This window comes from Salvia hispanica, chromosome 2, assembly GCF_023119035.1.
Source record: "Salvia hispanica cultivar TCC Black 2014 chromosome 2, UniMelb_Shisp_WGS_1.0, whole genome shotgun sequence".
Lineage (NCBI taxonomy): Eukaryota > Viridiplantae > Streptophyta > Magnoliopsida > Lamiales > Lamiaceae > Salvia > Salvia hispanica.
Window position 1 is genome coordinate 24,467,008 of NC_062966.1, and position 19,219 is coordinate 24,486,226.

General features: G+C 35.9%; 1 protein-coding gene across 1 annotated transcript; it reads right to left on the bottom strand.

Annotated features, from left to right (window-relative positions):
• Window positions 1–3,596: 3,596 nt before the first annotated feature.
• Window positions 3,597–9,884, bottom strand: LOC125205851 (beta-galactosidase 13-like). Its single transcript, XM_048105006.1, has 19 exons — window positions 9,624–9,884; window positions 9,440–9,535; window positions 9,208–9,320; window positions 9,053–9,119; window positions 8,638–8,730; window positions 8,408–8,554; window positions 8,230–8,324; window positions 8,013–8,118; window positions 7,754–7,838; window positions 7,547–7,665; window positions 7,292–7,459; window positions 6,902–7,080; window positions 6,705–6,814; window positions 6,189–6,298; window positions 5,719–5,826; window positions 4,932–5,036; window positions 4,704–4,849; window positions 3,991–4,333; window positions 3,597–3,818 (listed from the first exon to the last, which is right to left on the bottom strand). Exons 1-19 carry the CDS (start codon window positions 9,825–9,827, stop codon window positions 3,699–3,701), a joined length of 2,514 nt encoding a protein of 837 aa, XP_047960963.1. The 5' UTR covers window positions 9,828–9,884; the 3' UTR covers window positions 3,597–3,698.
• Between the last annotated feature and the right edge of the window lie 9,335 nt (window positions 9,885–19,219).

Sequence of the window (19,219 nt, forward strand, 5' to 3'; positions counted from 1 at the left end):
TTTGCTAAAACTAAACTAAATCCTACTTGATCAACTCATACCGAAATTTCCGAAAATGGCCGAACAAAGTAAAAGTGAGCAAGTGTCAGTCTCATGCAAAATGTACGATAAAATAAACCTTTGCTAACAACTTCATTTTCCTCACATCATCAAAAGGAAAACAGAGTATAATCAGATTCCGAACATTTCTTCCTAACAAACAACTCGTAATCAAGCAAACATAACATAATAAACTTGTAACAAAAAATCTGGCCTAAGAAATCAACTGTATCTACGTAAATAACTAACTAGCCCATAATCATGCAGAAATTACGAATCGACTGTCAGATCTACAACTTCCGAAGCTAAATCAGACATGATCACACCTTCAATCAACAAAAACCCACAGATCTACTCTACCATACTACAAACGACCAGATCTAAACATCCTAACACCTTCCATTCAGAAATCCTCAGCAATCAAACAAGAAATCATAATGTTTTTACTTCATTCCTCTTGTTTCATCTATCCGCCCAATTGATCCGGTCATCCTCTGAATATGGCGGAATTCACACACCCGGCTCACATTTGCACATCAGATTATAGAATTTGGTGTAGTTTTATCACAGAAAACATGCATGAAACGAGTCTTATCACATATGCTTAGAATTTTCCAACTGGAGTTAGATTTAAGTGGTTGGTACTGTGATTAAAAAGATCAAAAATAAAATTGCGCATGAAAATTTGAAAGTAAGTTACTCCACTACATACTAGTGACCAAATAATATCTCACTTAACTGTAAAGAGAAAATGGAAAATCTATTGATTTTAACCATTTCACAAAAGAGGAGGAGAAACGCGTCTAGTTAAATAGATGAGATGTACTCTTAAATTAGACCTTCTCCATTACTCCCTCCGTCCCACTTTAAGAGTTTCGGTTTATCATTTTTGGGTGTCACACTTTAAGAGTTCCAGTTGAAATATTCCACAAATGGTATTAGGCTCCACATTGCACTAACTTCTTTACACTCACATTTTATTATAAAACTAATACTCCCTCCGTCCCATAGAAATTGGCCCTTTAGGATTGGCACGACTTTTAATGCGTAATTTGGTAAAGTAAGAGAGAAGGAGAAAAAGTAATTGAAATTGTGTAGTGGATGGTGGAGCCATTAATGAAAAAGTAAAAAAGAAGTAGAAAAAGGTTACCATAAATGGATATGTGACTATTTGTATGGGACGGACGAAAAAGAAAATATGGTCAATTTCTATGGAACGGAGGAAGTATAAAAAAGTAGGACCCACATTCCACTATCTTTTTTCACCAATTTTTCTTTACATTTTTTAAAACTCGTGTCGAACTCAAATGGGACAAAGTGGGACGGAGGGAGAATCATTACTATCTTAACTACTAATATTCTTTTTTGCCAACCGTGTATCCCTGTATACAGACAAATATATCACTAACATATTCTTTTTTGCTTCATTTATATAAATGCAATAGTACTATTAATGCGTATTGTGTTACAAAAGTCAAATTCCGCGTGAGATACCTAAAAATATAGTGTGAATGTACTAATACATTAATATATATTTTGTAAAATTACAAATATAATGACATCCATTACAGCATTATAACATATAGTAAGTCATATTTCACGCGGTTAAATAAGAATTCGGTATAAGTGGATGAAATTATAGGAAAATTGATATTTAAAAATAAATTACGGAGACTATTTGACCATCAATGTATATGTGGTGTATAAATCAATAAGATTATAAAAAATTTACATTAAATTTCTTTATCTCAATTGTTTCAAAATTTATAAAATTATACTCCCTCCGTCCCACAAGAATATACGCTCTTTCCTTTTTAGTGCATCTCACAAGAATATGCACTTTCTTATTTTAGAAATTATTTTCTCTCTAATAAGGTGGAACCATTCTCTACTAATAGTACTTTAATTACTTTTTCCTTCCGCCTCTCTTACTTTATCAATTTTACATTAAAACTCGTGTCGAATATAAATTACATATTCTTTGGGAACGAATGTAGTAATACTGTAAGAATTTGGTGGATACAAATATCCTATATATGCATTGAACAAGCTGCATAACCTGAAACAGGCCCAATCCAGTGTAAATTCTGAGTGACTTAGTTTCTTTTCATCATTTCAAGCTAATTAAAAAGTTAATTAACCATTTATACACACCAAATTTTTTTTTATCACGAATTAGACTTTAGAGGTCAATTATTTTCTAAACAAATTATAGATAATTATACATATCCGTACAGCTATACTGTCTTAGCTTATTGGTTATTCAAATATGGCAAATCAAAAGCCAAACAATTTTAATTAATAGCTTTAAATTAAATTAACAGAAAATCATAATTACTCCACCATATCTGTACACGCGCTTTACCCTTAATAGAATCACCAAAACTAACACACAACTCATCAAATTCATCACCATTAATTCCATACATATTCATCACAACAATTCTTAAAAATTATTTCCAATTTAATTCCAAAAAACCCTCTCTATATATACACACATGCAATATCTTCAACAACAACAAAAAATGTCTCCTTCAATAATTTCACTTTCTTATATTTTCCTCATCTCTTCACTAATCCTAATCTCACATCCCAAACATATTTTTGCTAATCCAACACTGATCCAAAAAGCTTGCTCTAATGCCACTATCAACATCGACACGGAGCTCTGCCTCCGTCTCTATCCATCCATCCCGCGCATCGCCTCGGCCAACGACCTCTTCAACTTATCGCTCGCGATAATCGAGACGGGAGTCTCCCACTCCACGGCCACGCTGGCGCACGTGGAGCACGTGCTGAATAGCTCACGTGCGAAATCGAGAGCGAGGGCGGCGGCGCTGGGAGAGTGCAGGGTGGCGTACGGGATGGTGGTGGAGCGGTTCGCGAGCGCGGCGAGGGAGGTGAGGAGGGGAGAGTACGTGGCGCCGACGTATGAGCTGCTGACAGCGAGCACCGACTGCGTGAAGAGCTGCGGCGAAGCGCTGGCGTCGAGGAAAGTGGGAGATAAGATTGTTTGGGGAAGTGGGAAGGCTATGGCGGTGTTTGGGCTCTCTGCGGTCACGGTGATTGACCAGCTTGATCGCCCTGCGCCGCCTCCCTTTCATTGATACGATTCAAACACTGTATATTGGATTGAATTTCAATTGGTTTAGAAGAAATTTCAAAATCTGCTTTTGCACAAATTGTCTAAATATATTTAGGTGGTTGTAGTTTCCGTTTCTATGTGGTTTCAACCCTGTTGAAATGTTTTGGTTGATTCGTTCAAGTGTTATTTGATAACTTTCGAAAGTTGAAGCTATGGAGTTTGGTTTTGAAGCACTTACATTGTTCTTCAAACATTTTTTTTAATTATGGTTCTATTAAAAAATTATATGGCACAAATAAAATCGTCCGTGTACCTCTTCCAAAATAAAAGCAATATTTAACCTTGGATTTTGATGATTAATGATAATCTTTGTAATTCACATATGCAATAATAGAGATAAACAACATGTACTGTCTCAATTGAGTATTCAATCAATTATTCATGTAATAATATACCTGAATAATATCAGCATAGAAACACATAATATGAACGGGTAAATTCTCTAAAATAGAGCACGTAATATGTATGATAAAATCAACATAACAAAAGGTTAAAACCCATTGAGAGATACAAATTAGATACAAGCCACTTGCACGGCCAACCTTTTGGCCACATCAGGGCATGAATCTTCACCACCATCAATAAGTGATTCTCTATCAAATGGAATAGTGCACCCATTCTTCCCCAAACATAGCTGTTTCAAATACAAAAATAAAATAAAATTAGTATAGCTAGTGGAAAATGAGACGCGCGTGATAGTATAAATAGATAGAGATTAATTTTGATGGCAACCCAAAATAGAAAATATGAGACTACTTTTAGTGGACGGGTTAGTAAGTGTATATTATTAAAGCACTATTAATTACCTCTTCGACAACGTTGTGAGCCCTAGGAGAGTCGCATTTGCCCTGTGTGAAGCCTCCACAAGCGCCATCACTCTCTCCGAAGCTCACGAACTCGACTTTCCCGATGATTTTGTCATCTGGACAAGTGAGATGCGCGGCCCTCACAGGGTCGAAAATCTCTCGAATCTTGTTGTCTTTCCTCTCCCACGACTTGACAGTTGGTGGGTGGTATTCGGTTATCACGCTACAAATAGTGTTTCTGTTGACTGCCAATATCTCGATCTTCTGAGGGTCGCCACCGGTCTCTTCCAATACCACCAACAGATTGTCCTTCTCCTTCAAGTACGCTCTCGGCACATGGTATCTACAACCGCATAATGTTGTCAGGTGTGACAAACTCAAACCTATACATATTATAATAACACTACAAAAAGCATATCTTTTAAGTACACAAAAATTGAGAGACAATTACTTACGTTGAAATTTTTTTTAAAATAACAACTAAGGAAGCAAAAGAAAACGTCCTTAAATTAATGATAAATTATTTCAATCTTTTTTTAGGACGCTTTTGTTTGCGTTCTCTAGTTTTAGTTGGGACACCAACAATACAGATGTTTTTTTAAGCGTTAGTGATATATATTAAGAAACACAAATTAGCGTCCTTAAATGCATAAAAACGTCCTTAATGGTTTTTTTTTTTTTTTTTGTAGTGTAATGAGATAATTGTGGCTTACTCTTCTTGAGTGGGCTTGTTAATTGCTGAGAGATAAGATACCCAATATCGGCCAAGGTTTATGCCATTCACCCAAATAAATCCCTTTTGCATGCTTGTCATTCTTAAAGCTACTGGATCCTTTCCTTCCGGAGCATCAAAATATGCCTATAAATAAAACTATTTTTCAGTGAAATGTGAATGTTATACAATATGTTTCATGTCATTGACCACTATTAATTGTATTTACCTTGTACCAAGTGAGAGAGCTTAGATTTGCGTCCAAAGGAGCCCATTTGACTTGCTTTGCTCCTTCTTCAGTGAATAATTGCATCTTCTCCCCATTCAGTCCAACCTGTGAAAATTATATATCCAATTAAATAAAGACTTCAATCGAAACGTGCTCTTATATGTGCATTTGATTTAAAAAAAATTAAGCATCACATTAAGTGCGTTAGCTTTTGATCCTAAAGAATATACTCCCCCCGTCCCTGAAAAGTTATTGCTTATTTTTATTTTTGTTCATCCCTTAAAATTTGTCACCTTTCATTGTTACCACTTTTGGTAGTGGACCCCACATACCACTAAATTTTTCAATTCACTTTTCAATACATTTCTTAAAACTCATACTGGGTCAAATGGTGACAAATTATTAATGACATAGGGAGTTATTTTTGTATATATTTAACTGGTTCTTCAAAAGTCAACACGGTCAACTAGGTTTAAAAGTCCAAAATTAGTCTTGTGGATTACATCTTATTTGGTCCTACACATTTTAAGTGTGTTTGGTCCTACACATTTTAAGTGTGTTTGCTCTTGAACCTAGACAATATATGTTGGTCCATATTTAACTCATTGATCAGGTCAAAGTATGGTTGCCCGTTAATTTTTTATGAAATAGTTAAATATGTATCTAAACATATTGTTTAAGACCAAAAGCTAATACAGTTAAATGTGAATTACAAAAAGTATTTTCGTACAAATATACTGGACCAATTTTAAGTAGAAAATTTGGTTGTAAGAGAGGGATTAATCACCTGGTGGGTCCATCCGTTTCTTGAAATGTCAAGAGTTCCAGACATCAAACCTTGAACAAGGATGGCTTTAGGCCCAGCAAATCTCCTCTCCATGTACGCTCCACTATTCTACAATTTTCAACTATATTATTAAAACCCTAAACCATAAGAAAACGATCGATACAAAAATTCATCTCAATATAGAATCCAAATCAAACTGACCATGATATATATAGTCAATAATTAACTAAAAACACGAAGGGTTATTATTAAGAAGTTTTGGGTTATATTATAAAATTCGGTCTGAGGCCATATTAAGATCATTTTAGGCCATCCTTACTATAAAGACCTAAAATTAACTACAAATGACCTAAAAATGATATCTATATGCTTGGTTCTGCAATTTTGTATTAATATTGAGTTTTGCATAGATCAAAACCCCTAAACCATAACAACAAAAGAAAAGGAAAATCGACATCACTTTTACTTACCGGCAAACCAACAGTCATGGCTAGCATCGAGATATTGTTATTTCCGGCCTTGAAAGTCACCGGCTTCTTTAATACATGTCTCTTGTCAACATTACTACCATGACCGAAACCTACATACGATATAAATGGCAAACACAGATTATAGTGATATCAATGTATATCAAATTGTGTAGCATTATTACTTAAATCTTACTTAAACTGATTGTTTAATACTCCCTCCGTCCCGGATAATTCGGGTCACTTTGACTGGACACGGGTTTTAAGAATTGTAATGAAAAGTTGGTTGAAAAAGTTAGTGGAATGTGGTCCTACCTTTATATATTAGTTTTATAATAAAATGTGAGTAGGAATGAGTTAGTGGAATATGGGGTCCACTACCAAAAATGGTAAAAGTGAAATGGGACAAATTATGTGGGACGGACCGAAATGGAAAACTGGGACGAATTATCTGGGACGGAGGGAGTAACATGTAACAAACTGGATAATCAATTTTCATGAATTTTCATGGTAACATACCAACATATTGGCCATTGACAAAGGCAAGCAAGGCATGCCCAAGGCTTGCAATCTCGAGCACTGCAAGATCGTCGTGACGCATCGGCAAGTCCTTTCCGTCGATATAGATGCTGTCAAGTATTCAAACAAAGATCATATAGTATCATTTAATTTCCTAAAAAATATATTTGAATAAATCATACATCGATTGTACATACCTAGTGCTGTACCATGCATAATCCGAGGTATCTTTTGTCAAAGCATAGAGCTCATTTGGTGCGACGTTTTTCATTTCCATATTTTCAGATGTTGGGATGATCTCGCGCCACATTTCCCACCCTCTAAACTTGCTCGTCTTCGACAAGACGAAGTTTCTAGAACTATGTTGTGCAACAACCTAACACACATTTTCATTTAGTTACTAATTGTGATGACTAAATTTTTTTATTAGAATCTATTTTAATCATCAAATTTGGTCATGGTTTGGTCAATTCCATAGTTGATCTAATATTTGGTTTTCAATTCTTATAAGACTGACCAAAATTTGACCAAAATTCGTTATATGCATGCAGTTCATTACGTTAAGATACACACAAGTGTTTGCGTACCGCTTGAGAATTGAAGACGACGGTCTTACAATCGGGCAGAATGCTGACAGACTTAGCCGGAAGGTAGTATTCGTCACCTCTGAATTTAACCGTCTCAAGTACCCTCGAGTTATTGTTTATCAAGAATGCAGCACATATTTTACCTCCATCTTTCTCATAAGTTGTGATCTAAAACAACAACATTTCAAATTTTTTAGTATCTTAAAATTTTTAGTTTTTTAATGTTATTGAATTTGATGGTAAATCATGGTTTACCTCTACATTTTCGGAGACACGTTGCTTGTTTTGAGTGCCCCATAGCAAAGGTTTCTTGCTCAATTTCAATGCCCTGTGCAAGTCTCTTAGGTGACCAAATTTAGGGTCTCTCTTCAAACCTAACAACAATAGTACTTTTCTTTAACTAATTCTACAATTGAATTATAGTTCGTCGATGTGATTGTGTTGTTAGAGTTATTCTTTTACCATATTCATCAAGAGGGGCTTCATCGTAGTAACGTGTTGTCACAAATGATGAACTTGTTCGACCAAAGTTGGTCCCACCATGATACTATACAAAACCAGATCAAATAAAAGTGAAAGTCACATAAAAATGAATCTTCGAAAACTTCATTAGTGATGTGATATGGTGCAAATTAAATAGAAGATGTTGTATGCTAAAAAAAATAATTAACGCTAAACGTGAACTAAACGAGAGCGGTGTTTATGAATATTTATAATATACCATATAATAATTGTTGAGGGTGCCATTTCTGGCAAAGAATTTTGCCACAGCATATGCTAGATCTTCTGCTGACCTTTGTGATGGAGGATCACCAAATACTCTATATCTGCAATTTATCATAACCAAAATCACCCACAAAATTAATTTCTTATGCTTACATAAAAAGTACCTTTATAATAAATAAAATTTTCCGCTTAGAAAAAAAATTCAGACTTACTGAGCAGTCCAATTCTCAGTCCATAGAGATGGCTTGTTAGGGCCATTTGGGCCAGCAAATGTGTCTGCACAATGCCTTCCATTACATGTACTAATCTGAAAAATAAAAATAAAAATTAACAATTTGTATGTATCATCTATTAGAATTAATACTCTCCCAGTCCACGAAAAAGACTTACGACTGTGTCGGGGGCATGCTTCTTCTGCTTGCACATGATCCACGGAACGCCGTTGTAGAGACCAACAGCCATATCTCCCGCCCACTTTATATATTTCACACCATTTTCTCTGTATGCTAATTGAACATTGTTGTATTCGTTTTCAATCTGCAAATATCCGACCAATTTATCTCACTTTTTTTTTAAAATTGATTTTTCATCATGATATAGTAGTACAATTTTTGAGATACCTGTGCCATGATAATAGGCCCTCCTTGATCTGCGAAGAGTTTCTCCTTCTTCATTAGGTCGATGACCATCTCCGAGTACTTTTTCATGTGGAACTACATGCATGTATTTTATTTTCCATTATTACCTATTTAATATGAGTATAACAAACATATAGTATAATGAGAAGTGAGACATATCGGTCCGTTGATTTAGTAATATCAGTTTTCCTTACAAAACATATCAGTTCCTGACTCACTATCAGTTTGCTGCTTCATGAATATCTGTAAGCTTTTGTGATATTGAAAGTCGGCAACTTACATGCTTTGTGATATCAACTGACTTATGTGGTTATCAATTCTCATTTTAATGTAGTTCTAATTTTATCATAACTCTATATATATTATACATAAATTGCAAATTTAATGAACTTGTTACCATGAAAGGTTCGTTGTATGAACGGAATATGATGTCTGGGATCTCTTTTAGCCAGTATGGAAATCCACTGCTCAATTAATTAATAAAAATTAAAACTACAAATTATAATAAAACTATGAGAGGAAAAAAATTTAAAGAGAATGTGAATATGATACCCTAGATTCCATTCAGACTCAATGTATGGTCCCAACCTAAGTGTCACCCACAAACCATTTTCTCCAATCATCTTGATGAATTTCACCAAATCATAATTGCCTTCAAAGTTGAACTGAACCAACAATACAGCAAACAAACAAGTTAAGATGAATTCAAATTAATTATATAGAGAAATTCAAATAAAATATTTATTATGCGAACGAAGAATCATTTTCAGCCCTTAGATCGAACCTTTCCTTGAACGGGCTCGTGAATATTCCAGAACACATATGTCTGGATGAGGTTAAGACCACCTTCTTTAGCACGTTTGATCAGCTCAGGCCACATCTAAATATACAACACATAAAACACATCAAAAAAATTTATTAATGGAAAATTCTGTGGGTAATCCACGTTTTATCGTAGTTATAAATACCTCAACTGTGCTACGAGGATAATGAATAGAACCAGAGAAGAGCAGCTCCCTGCTTCCGTTGATGATCATGGACCGGCCATCGTATGTCACGACTTTGTCCTCATGGCCGTCGCTGTGGCCGACCGGTTCATCGCCATCGGCATTGGCATTGGCAACAAGCAGTGCCAAGAGGGTCAAAAACAGAAATTTAACTGGATCTATCATTTTATTTGTTTCCTAATAGCCCCAACTATGATGCAATATTTTGATTTAATTTATGATCTTTTATTTTCTTAACTCCAGAGTTATTTTTCAACCTTTTCCACAGTGCTATCCATTTTTGTTAGAGGCGCATATTCAAACTCGGAGCTTTTCACGGAATTTAGCCTTTGAATTTTTCTTGAATTGGTATTGAATTTTATGGAAGCCTAATTAGTTTCAATGTTTTGTGAGAAAAAATAGTTGGGGTTGTCGTTATGTAGCGTTCTTGCATTTTGATGAAATCATGGGACAGTGCTAATTTTGTCTGGTGACACAATTTTTCAAAGTTTTTGTGTAAGTTTTTGTTCTATGATAAACTAATTAATATTTCATACCTATCAATATTATTATTTTCTCAATAAAATCATTACCACCCAAAGTCATAGGAGTAGAAAATAAAATCAAATAAAATCCACCCAGTTTCCAATTATTATCAAAGAAACGAATTAGCATATTGAACAAAAAACAAAATATGAGCGATTTACTTTAGCAAAAAAATATCTCAATTGGATAAATGGTACTTTACCATAAAATTTTGTGGTTGTTGTATCTAAATGGATGGTAATTGTGTTGTTAGATTGTCTAATTAGCTTCTCGCTGCTTGGGGTTTGGAAATTTTATTATTCAAAAATGAAGATTGACAGATTATCTGTCGTATTAAATGAATGTTCGATCTATGTTAGTTCCCCTTTGGTCGTGATTTCTTGAGTATGGTTATCCCTAGCAAAGTTCGATCGTAATGTGTTGATCTAGTGTGTAATCTATGATTTAGAGCATCCGCTATGGTGCGGATGTCCCGGGGACATCCCGGCGGACATCCCAAAAACACCTCTGGCCACATCATAAGGACCTCCCACTGCACTGCCACGTCATAAGGACATCCCACTGCACAATGGCGGACATCGCGGCGGACATCCCGCGCGAACATATTTTACAGAATTAAGCAAATTTTACGAAATTTAAATTTCGACACGAATACGGAGAAAAAGCAACCACTTTATTTAAAAAATAAACATACATAAATTATTTTTTAAAAAAATACATAGTTAAAAAAAAAATCCAAAGCTTCGACAAATCCGCCCCCGTCTCACTCCTCGTCGTCCCCGTCACTAGTCCCGGGACCACTATCGGGCAGGGGTGTCATCCCCGAATCGCGTCTCATAGTGTCGATGACATCCTTCAACATGATCCTGTATAAGGGATCAGTCGCTGCATACCACTTCTCCATGGTGTCGAGCATGTTCTGCGTAATTAGCTGGACACGTGCGAGATTGTTGAGCTCGGGAGTGACCAGGGACGGGCCTTCCAATTGGACCTTGTGGGACCCGCTGGCACTTCCCCTAGCCATCTGCGTCCCGGACTTTTGCCCAACCGGGCGATGGCGGCGGGAAGACGATTGAGGGGTCAGGAACTCTGGGAACCAACACTGCTGTTGTACTCACTGGTGGCGTTAATCTTCGTCCGCGTCGGCCAGCCAGCTTCAATACCCGCAATAAACTTGGCGGAATTATGCACCACAAGAAAGACCTCCCAATATTTGAACTCCTTGAAACCCAAATCTCTGTCGGGGAACTGCTGGTGAGACAGAAGTTTCACATCATCGCCGGACATGCCGCTGGTAGCCGTGCGGAGGTTGTTTTGGTAGATGCCAGCAAATCGACTGAGCTGCTTCCTCAGCCACTCCCATTATTTCCGGCATTGCTCTCCATCGTGCGGGTTCCCATATGCCGATTTGAAATGGAGGTAGCTTTGGCTAATGCGCCACCACATTCTGTCGATGTGCTGGTTAGCCCCAACGTAGGGATCCTCGACTACACTGACCTAGGCCCTCGCCAGTGCGACGCACTCCCCTATGCTCCAGATGGTCCTCTTTCTCCCGCCGGCTTCCTCCCACCCCCTCGTCCCCCGCCCCACCCTCGTTCCTCGCACGAGAGGTACTGCCCTTGCCCTTGCCCTTGCCTCTCCCCTGCCTCCGCGTCCTCCCAACAGTCAGTTCCATCTCAGTGGGAGTCTCCCAAACCGGAAATAGTCTCAACTCCTCAAAAGAGAAAGTCTTGATGTCGGTGAACTGAGTCTCCAGAGGAGTACTCTGATGGGAATCACTAGACAATAAATCCATATAGGGGCCATAGAAATTGTCCCCAGGTGATTGGGGGACCCCCCCCTCCCCCACGCGCAGCGGCAGGAGGTCCCTGCACCATCCCGGGCATTTGTTGCATTTGGGGCATCGTCCCCGGCATCGCAGCACTTGTAACAGCCCGCCCTCCTATGGTACAATAAATGCGGCGGCTGCTACCAAACGGACTCACAGAAATGAATGAAGGCTAGGGTTTCATTTAAAGAGTGTTGAACAAAAGATTAGAAAGAATTATCAGAGCATTTAAAACAATAAACTTAGCCTAGAAGGTTGAGTAAGAAAAAGGAAGGTATAATAAATGACGTTCAAGAATCTTAAGAGTATGACATAGTTTCCAATATAAAAACCACAAGATAGTCTAAGGCCTCTAAAGCGAAAGGAGGGTGCAAAATATTCAATATAAACATAAGTGTATCAAATCGCAGCGGAAAGCGACCAAGAGAAAGAATAGCTATGTATGAAGACACAACTACGCTTGAAGTTCAAAACAACCATTATCATGCTCAACACGCGCCACCGCTCGTCATCGTTCAACCTGCACATAAGGAAAAACACATGCAGGGCTGAGTATTTTGAAATACTCAGTGAGCTCGTTGCCAAAACATTTTACAAGTTATGCCACCCTTACCGTAGTGAACTCGAGGTTTTACACTTTTCAAGATAAATATTCAACGAGTATCACAAAAATATTTCCATAGATTGGTCAATCAAACAACTCCCCAATTTCCTCATCACTTTCCACAATCTCATCATTTCCATAGTGCGACGAAAGTGTGGCGACACTTTTCGCCCACAAGACCGGCCGACTAGCAAGGACGGCTCCCGGTCCCACCATGTACACAACCTGGTAGGGTTTGCGGCCCGTACTCAGACCCGAATTCGTTTATACATATCCATAGCCACTGTAGCCTAATGGAGCGTACTCACAAACTAGGCATCAGGCACACATCATCACAACAAAACAGACATAGGCAAACACCAATCAATATTTTGACAAAAATAAAAGAGAGTTTTAAGAATAAAGCCCACCTCGACTGCTTAGGTTTCAAGTATGTTCTTTCCTTTGTTATCCGGCTTCGCAACTGAGGTTTCACCTTTTTAATCACATAGGCACATATCACAAATCAGATTTAATACCACTCCTAATTCATGCATGTCCCAACGCCCTTTTTCCCTTTTCCCATCGATTCATCTTATTATCACAAATCAAACTTAAGTCATGATCATCATATAAATTCCATTCGCATCTCAACTCTAGATCTAACACCAACATATGCCACACAAGAGTATTTTGCCAACATACACACAACACACACACACTCACAACACGCACACCCACACACCACATGCATACATATTTACATATCCCTTTTATCCCACTTTCACTCAAACAAGATGCATGAGGGTTCAAGAATACCGATTAATCGGTTAGAAAGAAGAGGAATCATGTAGAAAGAAGAAGATTAACATAAGGATACCTTTTTAAGAAAAACGAACGGTAGGAACGAAGTAAAGACTTGGTTCTTCAAAATTCTTGAGGTTCAAACTCTAATTCTTCTCAAAGGATGAAGGATTAATGGAGGAAATAGAAGAAAATTGAGAGAGTATGAAGAGAGGGGGAGGACCGTGAGATAGGGGTGGTAGGCGATTTTTTTGATGGCTAGGGTTAGGTTTTTGGCTCCATATATATAGAGTTCAAAAAGATCTTTAGGCAATTTAATAGAATATTTGGGAAGATTTGATTCTACACAATTAAATAAAATAAACATTGTGGAGTAGAGAAGAAGAAATAAAATGGCGTGTATTGCGTAGAGAGAAAGACGCAATTTTTGGTTTTCTAGTGTAGGATTTTTCTCATGGATTTATAGAGTGCAAATATAATATCTTTAATAAAATAAATTAAAGATTTGAGAAGATTTGGGGAGGAGAAGTGGCATGATTTTGGTGGAGAAATAAGGGGATGTTGATTTTCATGCTATTCTTTGGCATATGATTTAATTTGGATGTTTTACGGAGTAGAATAAAATATCACGGAGCAAAATAAAATAAAAATCCTCCCAAAAATAATAGGAATAGGCGTGTGAAATGGTTTTCCCATAAGGAATGGATTTTAAATATTCACTAGAATAAGATATGGCAAGATCTCTTAAGATATGGAAAGATTTGGTAGAATATTTGAATTCTAGGTATGGAAGGAAATCAATTAAGGGATCAAATAAAATAAAATAATTCTTTCCTTCCCAAATATAGTGATTTTCGAAAATCACTAATAAATAAGGGGGTGTCGATTTTCTCATAGAAATAAGGAATAATTGGGTTTTGGATTTAATTTGGATAAATATCCCAAGAATTAAATTAAATCCGGAAAAAATAGAATTCCTTCTCCAAAATCAAGGGGGTTCGAAAATCACAAGAATTAGGTGGCTAGTATTTATGGAAATTTTCTCTAATATTCTCACTCACCCTTAAACAAATAATTCACCTCATAATTTAGTAAATCACATGCCACATCACATAATCAACAAATTTGACTTTTCAAACTTCTCGGTCAAAGAAACTCATGCAATAAATTCACCCATCAAATTAATAACATCTCCCACGTCATCAATAATAAATTTTAGGGCTCTAAAGTTAGGGTTCGAAAATTCAGGATGTTACAGCACTCATCCCCAGAATTTGTTGCATTTGGGCATCATCATCTTGGGCATATTGTAGTACCCGGGCATCATACCCGCCATTTGGGGTTGTTGAATCTTCGGCGTCATTCAGAGCATCATCCCAGACATCGGTGCACTTCCACCGGCATTTCCCCCCAACTCTAACGGGAAAAGTTGGCGTTTGTGACTCGCTGGTGCTCCATTTATCTTTAAAGGAAATGAAAGTAGAGAGAGAAACTCGTTAAAACAAGTGGTGCATTTAAAATGAAGTTCAACGAGCTGTATATATACAATTTTTTTAAAAATTAAAAATCGGGACGTCTGTCGGTCCAACGCAATGGCGGACGTCGCGACGGACGTCCCGGGAATGCCGCAGAACTCCGGTATCCGGAGATCTCGTCCGCATCTGTCGTCGCCATGCCTAATGGCGGACAACCGGCACGCCAGTCGGAGTTCCGCCGTAGCGGATGCTCTTAGATACTTCAAAAAAGTTGAAGTATATATGTTAGTGATAGTTCTAATTAAATTTAAGTAAAAATGACCATTAGCTATGATCCTGTAAATATACTTACTAGTCAATGATTTTATCGAAGTAATTCTCAAGTTTTGTCTTTGTGTATGTTTTGCAAATCACAATATTCTAGTTAGTTGGTTGTCTAGATAGAGCATCTGCTAACTCACTTCACTGGTATTGTATTATAAAATTAAGTAGTACTCCCTCCGTCCCGCTTTAGCAGTCCCATTAACTTTTCTGTCCTCGTTTTGTAAAAATAATAATAAATAGTTAAAGTGGAGAAATAATAAAGTAAAAAAGAGAATAATATAGAGAAGAGTCTTACCTACATTATTCTCTTTTTTACTTTATTTTTTCTCCACTTTAACTATTTATTACTACCTCCGTCCCCCAAAATTTGCTACACTTTGACCCGACACGAGTTTTAAGAAATGTAATGGAAAAGTGAGTTGAAAAAAGTTGGTGGGATGTGGGTCCTACTTTTAAAGTATTAGTTTTATAATAAAATGTGAGTAGGAATGAGTTAGTGGAATATGGGGTCCACTACCAAAAATGGTAAAAGTGAAGTGTATCAAATTTTCAGGGACGGACGAAAATAGTAAACTGTATTAAATTTTCAGGGACAGAAGTAGTATCATTTTTACAAAATGAGTGCAGAAAAGTCAATGGGACTACTAAAGCGGGACGGAGGGAGTACTATAAAAAAAAAAGCATGACTCTTGTTTTCTTGCAAAGTCTAAACAATTTCTTATAGCCCGAAGCTATAAAAAATGGGACATCTAGTTTAACAAGGATTCTGATGATCATGAGATTCCATCAATAATCATATCTAGAAATGACTAAAAGTGGTAGTAAAATACTGAAGCTCTTTATTGAATTGTATCATTAGGATTTCTAAATTTATGATCAGCCTATTTGTATATGGTTACTCATGTCTTAAGTGCTAGACTTCCATTGTTCACTACACAAAATTAAAGTCTTTAAATTGGTATTGTCACAGTCATATTATTAATGAAGTCATAACGATGTTCCCTCGATGGGGCAAGCATGCATGCATGTTGAATGATTATGAATTTATGTACACTTTTTTTAAGGTTGATGAAATAGGTTTTGTGTAGAAAGGTTGGGCAAGACAATAAAGGTTAGATTTATATATACCAATCATTAATTGTAATAAAAAGAAAACACAGGGAAAAGATCAAACCAAAATTAGGTAAGTCATTTGTGGAGGTGGCACAGACCAAATTATAACATGCATATAAAGGCGTGGTGAAATAGGTTAGCTAGGCAATTTATGAGGATATATGCTTTCAACATTTGGACCAACTTGTTAAATTAATAATTATAGGTGTACATAATAGTTGACAGTTGTCCTTATTTTTTAAGGTTAGGGATCATTGTCCTACAACACAACGACATAAGAAAAAGTAGGGTTCCTCACTAAATATTGTTTTATTTTATTATATATCCTGTGATTTACACATGTCTTAAGATGGTTAACAATTACAGGATTCCCATTTTAAATTTTTTTGCTTAAAGAAAAACATATTCTCTTTCGTGAAGGATTAATTAATAGGTGAAATAAAATAAAAATAACCAGAGCTAAAGACGGATTGCCTGACGGCTAATTCATTTAAAATTAATTTTAAAACTTATGTAACGATATAGGAAGGAGTGTTCGAAAATTAAATATTGCACTTTATTATGGATGCTTAATAAACTACCTAGATGGAAATTAACTTTAAATAGACTTGTGAAAAGAAATTTGCAATGTATACATTCAACCAAGCGTAATACGGAGTACTACGTAAGAATATATAATTAAACAGACTTTATCACTAGGGGCGTTCGGTTTGCAAGATTGTATCCCGAAGTACTACGTAAGAATATATAATTAAACAGACTTTATCACTAGGGGCGTTCGGTTTGCAAGATTGTATCCCGAAATTAATTATGGAGTGTGTTTTTTTCATGAGATTCAGTCTCACAACTCAATCCTATATGGATAATCATGGGATAACTAGTCATAACTAACCCCTTGTGACTAAAATAATCTCACAACTCAATCTTAGATTATATCTTGATACTATTTTATCTGGGAAAATCGAAGACCGCTATTTTTTTATATAGAAGTAAAATGTTCAAACTAACGAAGGTAGTGAGCAAAAGTTCATCAAAACAACAAATAAAGTTTTGCAGCAAACCAAACACACGCACATGAGTTAAAGCCAAAACACCTCGCAATCTCCCAATATCTTTTGAAACCCAGGGAACCCCGACAAACCAAAAGCACAGAGAAAGAGAAGGAACAGAAACAAAACATCCAAACGGCAACAGATGCAAAAGAGTCAACAACAAAGAAAATCCAAGTCTCGCACAACCTCATAAAAATAAGAACATACTCGTGAGGACACGCTCGCGGATTTCGAAGACCACCATATAGTATTAATCTATGGAAGCGACAAAACATAAAATAACTGAGTCGGTCCCACCACTCATGATGTTATATTATTAATTCGAGAGATACGTAACTATACAACCCACGAACAATTAGGTAATCAAGCAATTAACATCTAATTAACCCTCACTAACACGCATGCATCTGGTCATCTATATTCAAAACCAGCCACGAAATCAACCCTTAATTACCACATTTGGATAGTTACTTCTATACATTATTTAAGAACATGTCTATATCCGGTTTCAAATTTCAATATACTTGATTGAACAAGTGATAGCTTCGTATCCACGAGTTTCTTTTGCTATCATCACAATATCCATCACATAGCATGTAATCCACTACTATATAATTAAATAATCGAACTGATTCAATTAAGTAGTATGAGATTGCCATGTAACATCACAATCTAAAATGGAAACATGTGTACCAAATTAAAAATAACCTTTAGTCATATGTTTAATATTGAAAATAGAACTTGAAGTTTTATATATTAAAGTACATGCTTCATCATGTTTATTTTAAAAAATTATTTAATTTTGTTTGATAAAATGAAAAGAAAAAATTAATTGAATATGAATTCTACTTTTAGATATGTTAGTTAACAATGATGTGGAATGAGTTAGTAAAATTGAAATTCAATTACGAAATATAGTAAAAATGAAATGAGATAATTAAGGTGGGTCGGATGGGGTGCTATATAAGATGTAGTCATGGTTAAGACTACAAAATAAATTTTAATAATATGTTACTACCTCCGTCCCTGAAAATTTGTCCCATTTTTCCATTTCAGTCCATCCCTTAAAATTTGTCTCATTTCATTTTTACCTTTTTTGGCAGTGGACCTCATATTCCACTAACTTATTCATACTCACATTTTATTATAAAAATAATATAGAAAAATAGGACCCACAATCCACTAACTTTTTAACTCACTTTCCATTACATTTCTTAAAACTCGTGCCGGGTCAAAGTGGGACAAATTTTGGGGGACGGAGGTAGTATCTACAAACATTTACACCGGATTCAGATTCATTTTTAGTGCAAAAGTCATACACTCTACTGTGATTTTATTTTTAGTCATTTACACTAAATTCAAACTTAAAGAAATATTTTCTATCCATTCATTTTTTTTTAATCATAAATTCTCAAAAAATAATTTGGGTTTATTATAATATAAACCCAAATATAAGTAAAAATTTATTTTACATAAAGTTAAAATGGAATGGATTTTGAAGTCCATATTTTGGATGTTATCGTATAAGGAGATAGAAAGTCGAAACTATAAACTATATCTAACCTTGAAAAATAAAAAATAAAAAAATATTAAGAGATAAGCGACTGAATTCCCTAGCCAAAAATGTCAAAAATATTATTAAATGCTCTCTATGTATATCCATTCAACTACAAAATGGAATTACATTATCAACGACAGCAACCGGTTGCTTCTACATGTTTCTTGATTTCGACATTCAGCACCAAATTTTTTCTTATTCTCAAGTTTGACCCGATTTTTTATATTTGGAGCCCACTTAATTACGAATATATACATTTGCACTCGTTTTTTCCCAGAATCCTGGGGAGAAGATA

Excerpts from the sequence above, each read along its gene's own strand:
- LOC125205851 (XM_048105006.1), bottom strand. The coding sequence starts at position 9,827 with ATGATAGATCCAGTTAAATTTCTGTTTTTGACCCTCTTGGCACTGCTT. Across the intron at positions 5,037-5,718 it reads GAAACGGATGGACCCACCAG|GTTGGACTGAATGGGGAGAA; the intron begins GTGATTAATCCC and ends TAATTTTCACAG. Across the intron at positions 4,334-4,703 it reads AACAAGCCCACTCAAGAAGA|ATACCATGTGCCGAGAGCGT; the intron begins GTAAGCCACAAT and ends ATGCGGTTGTAG.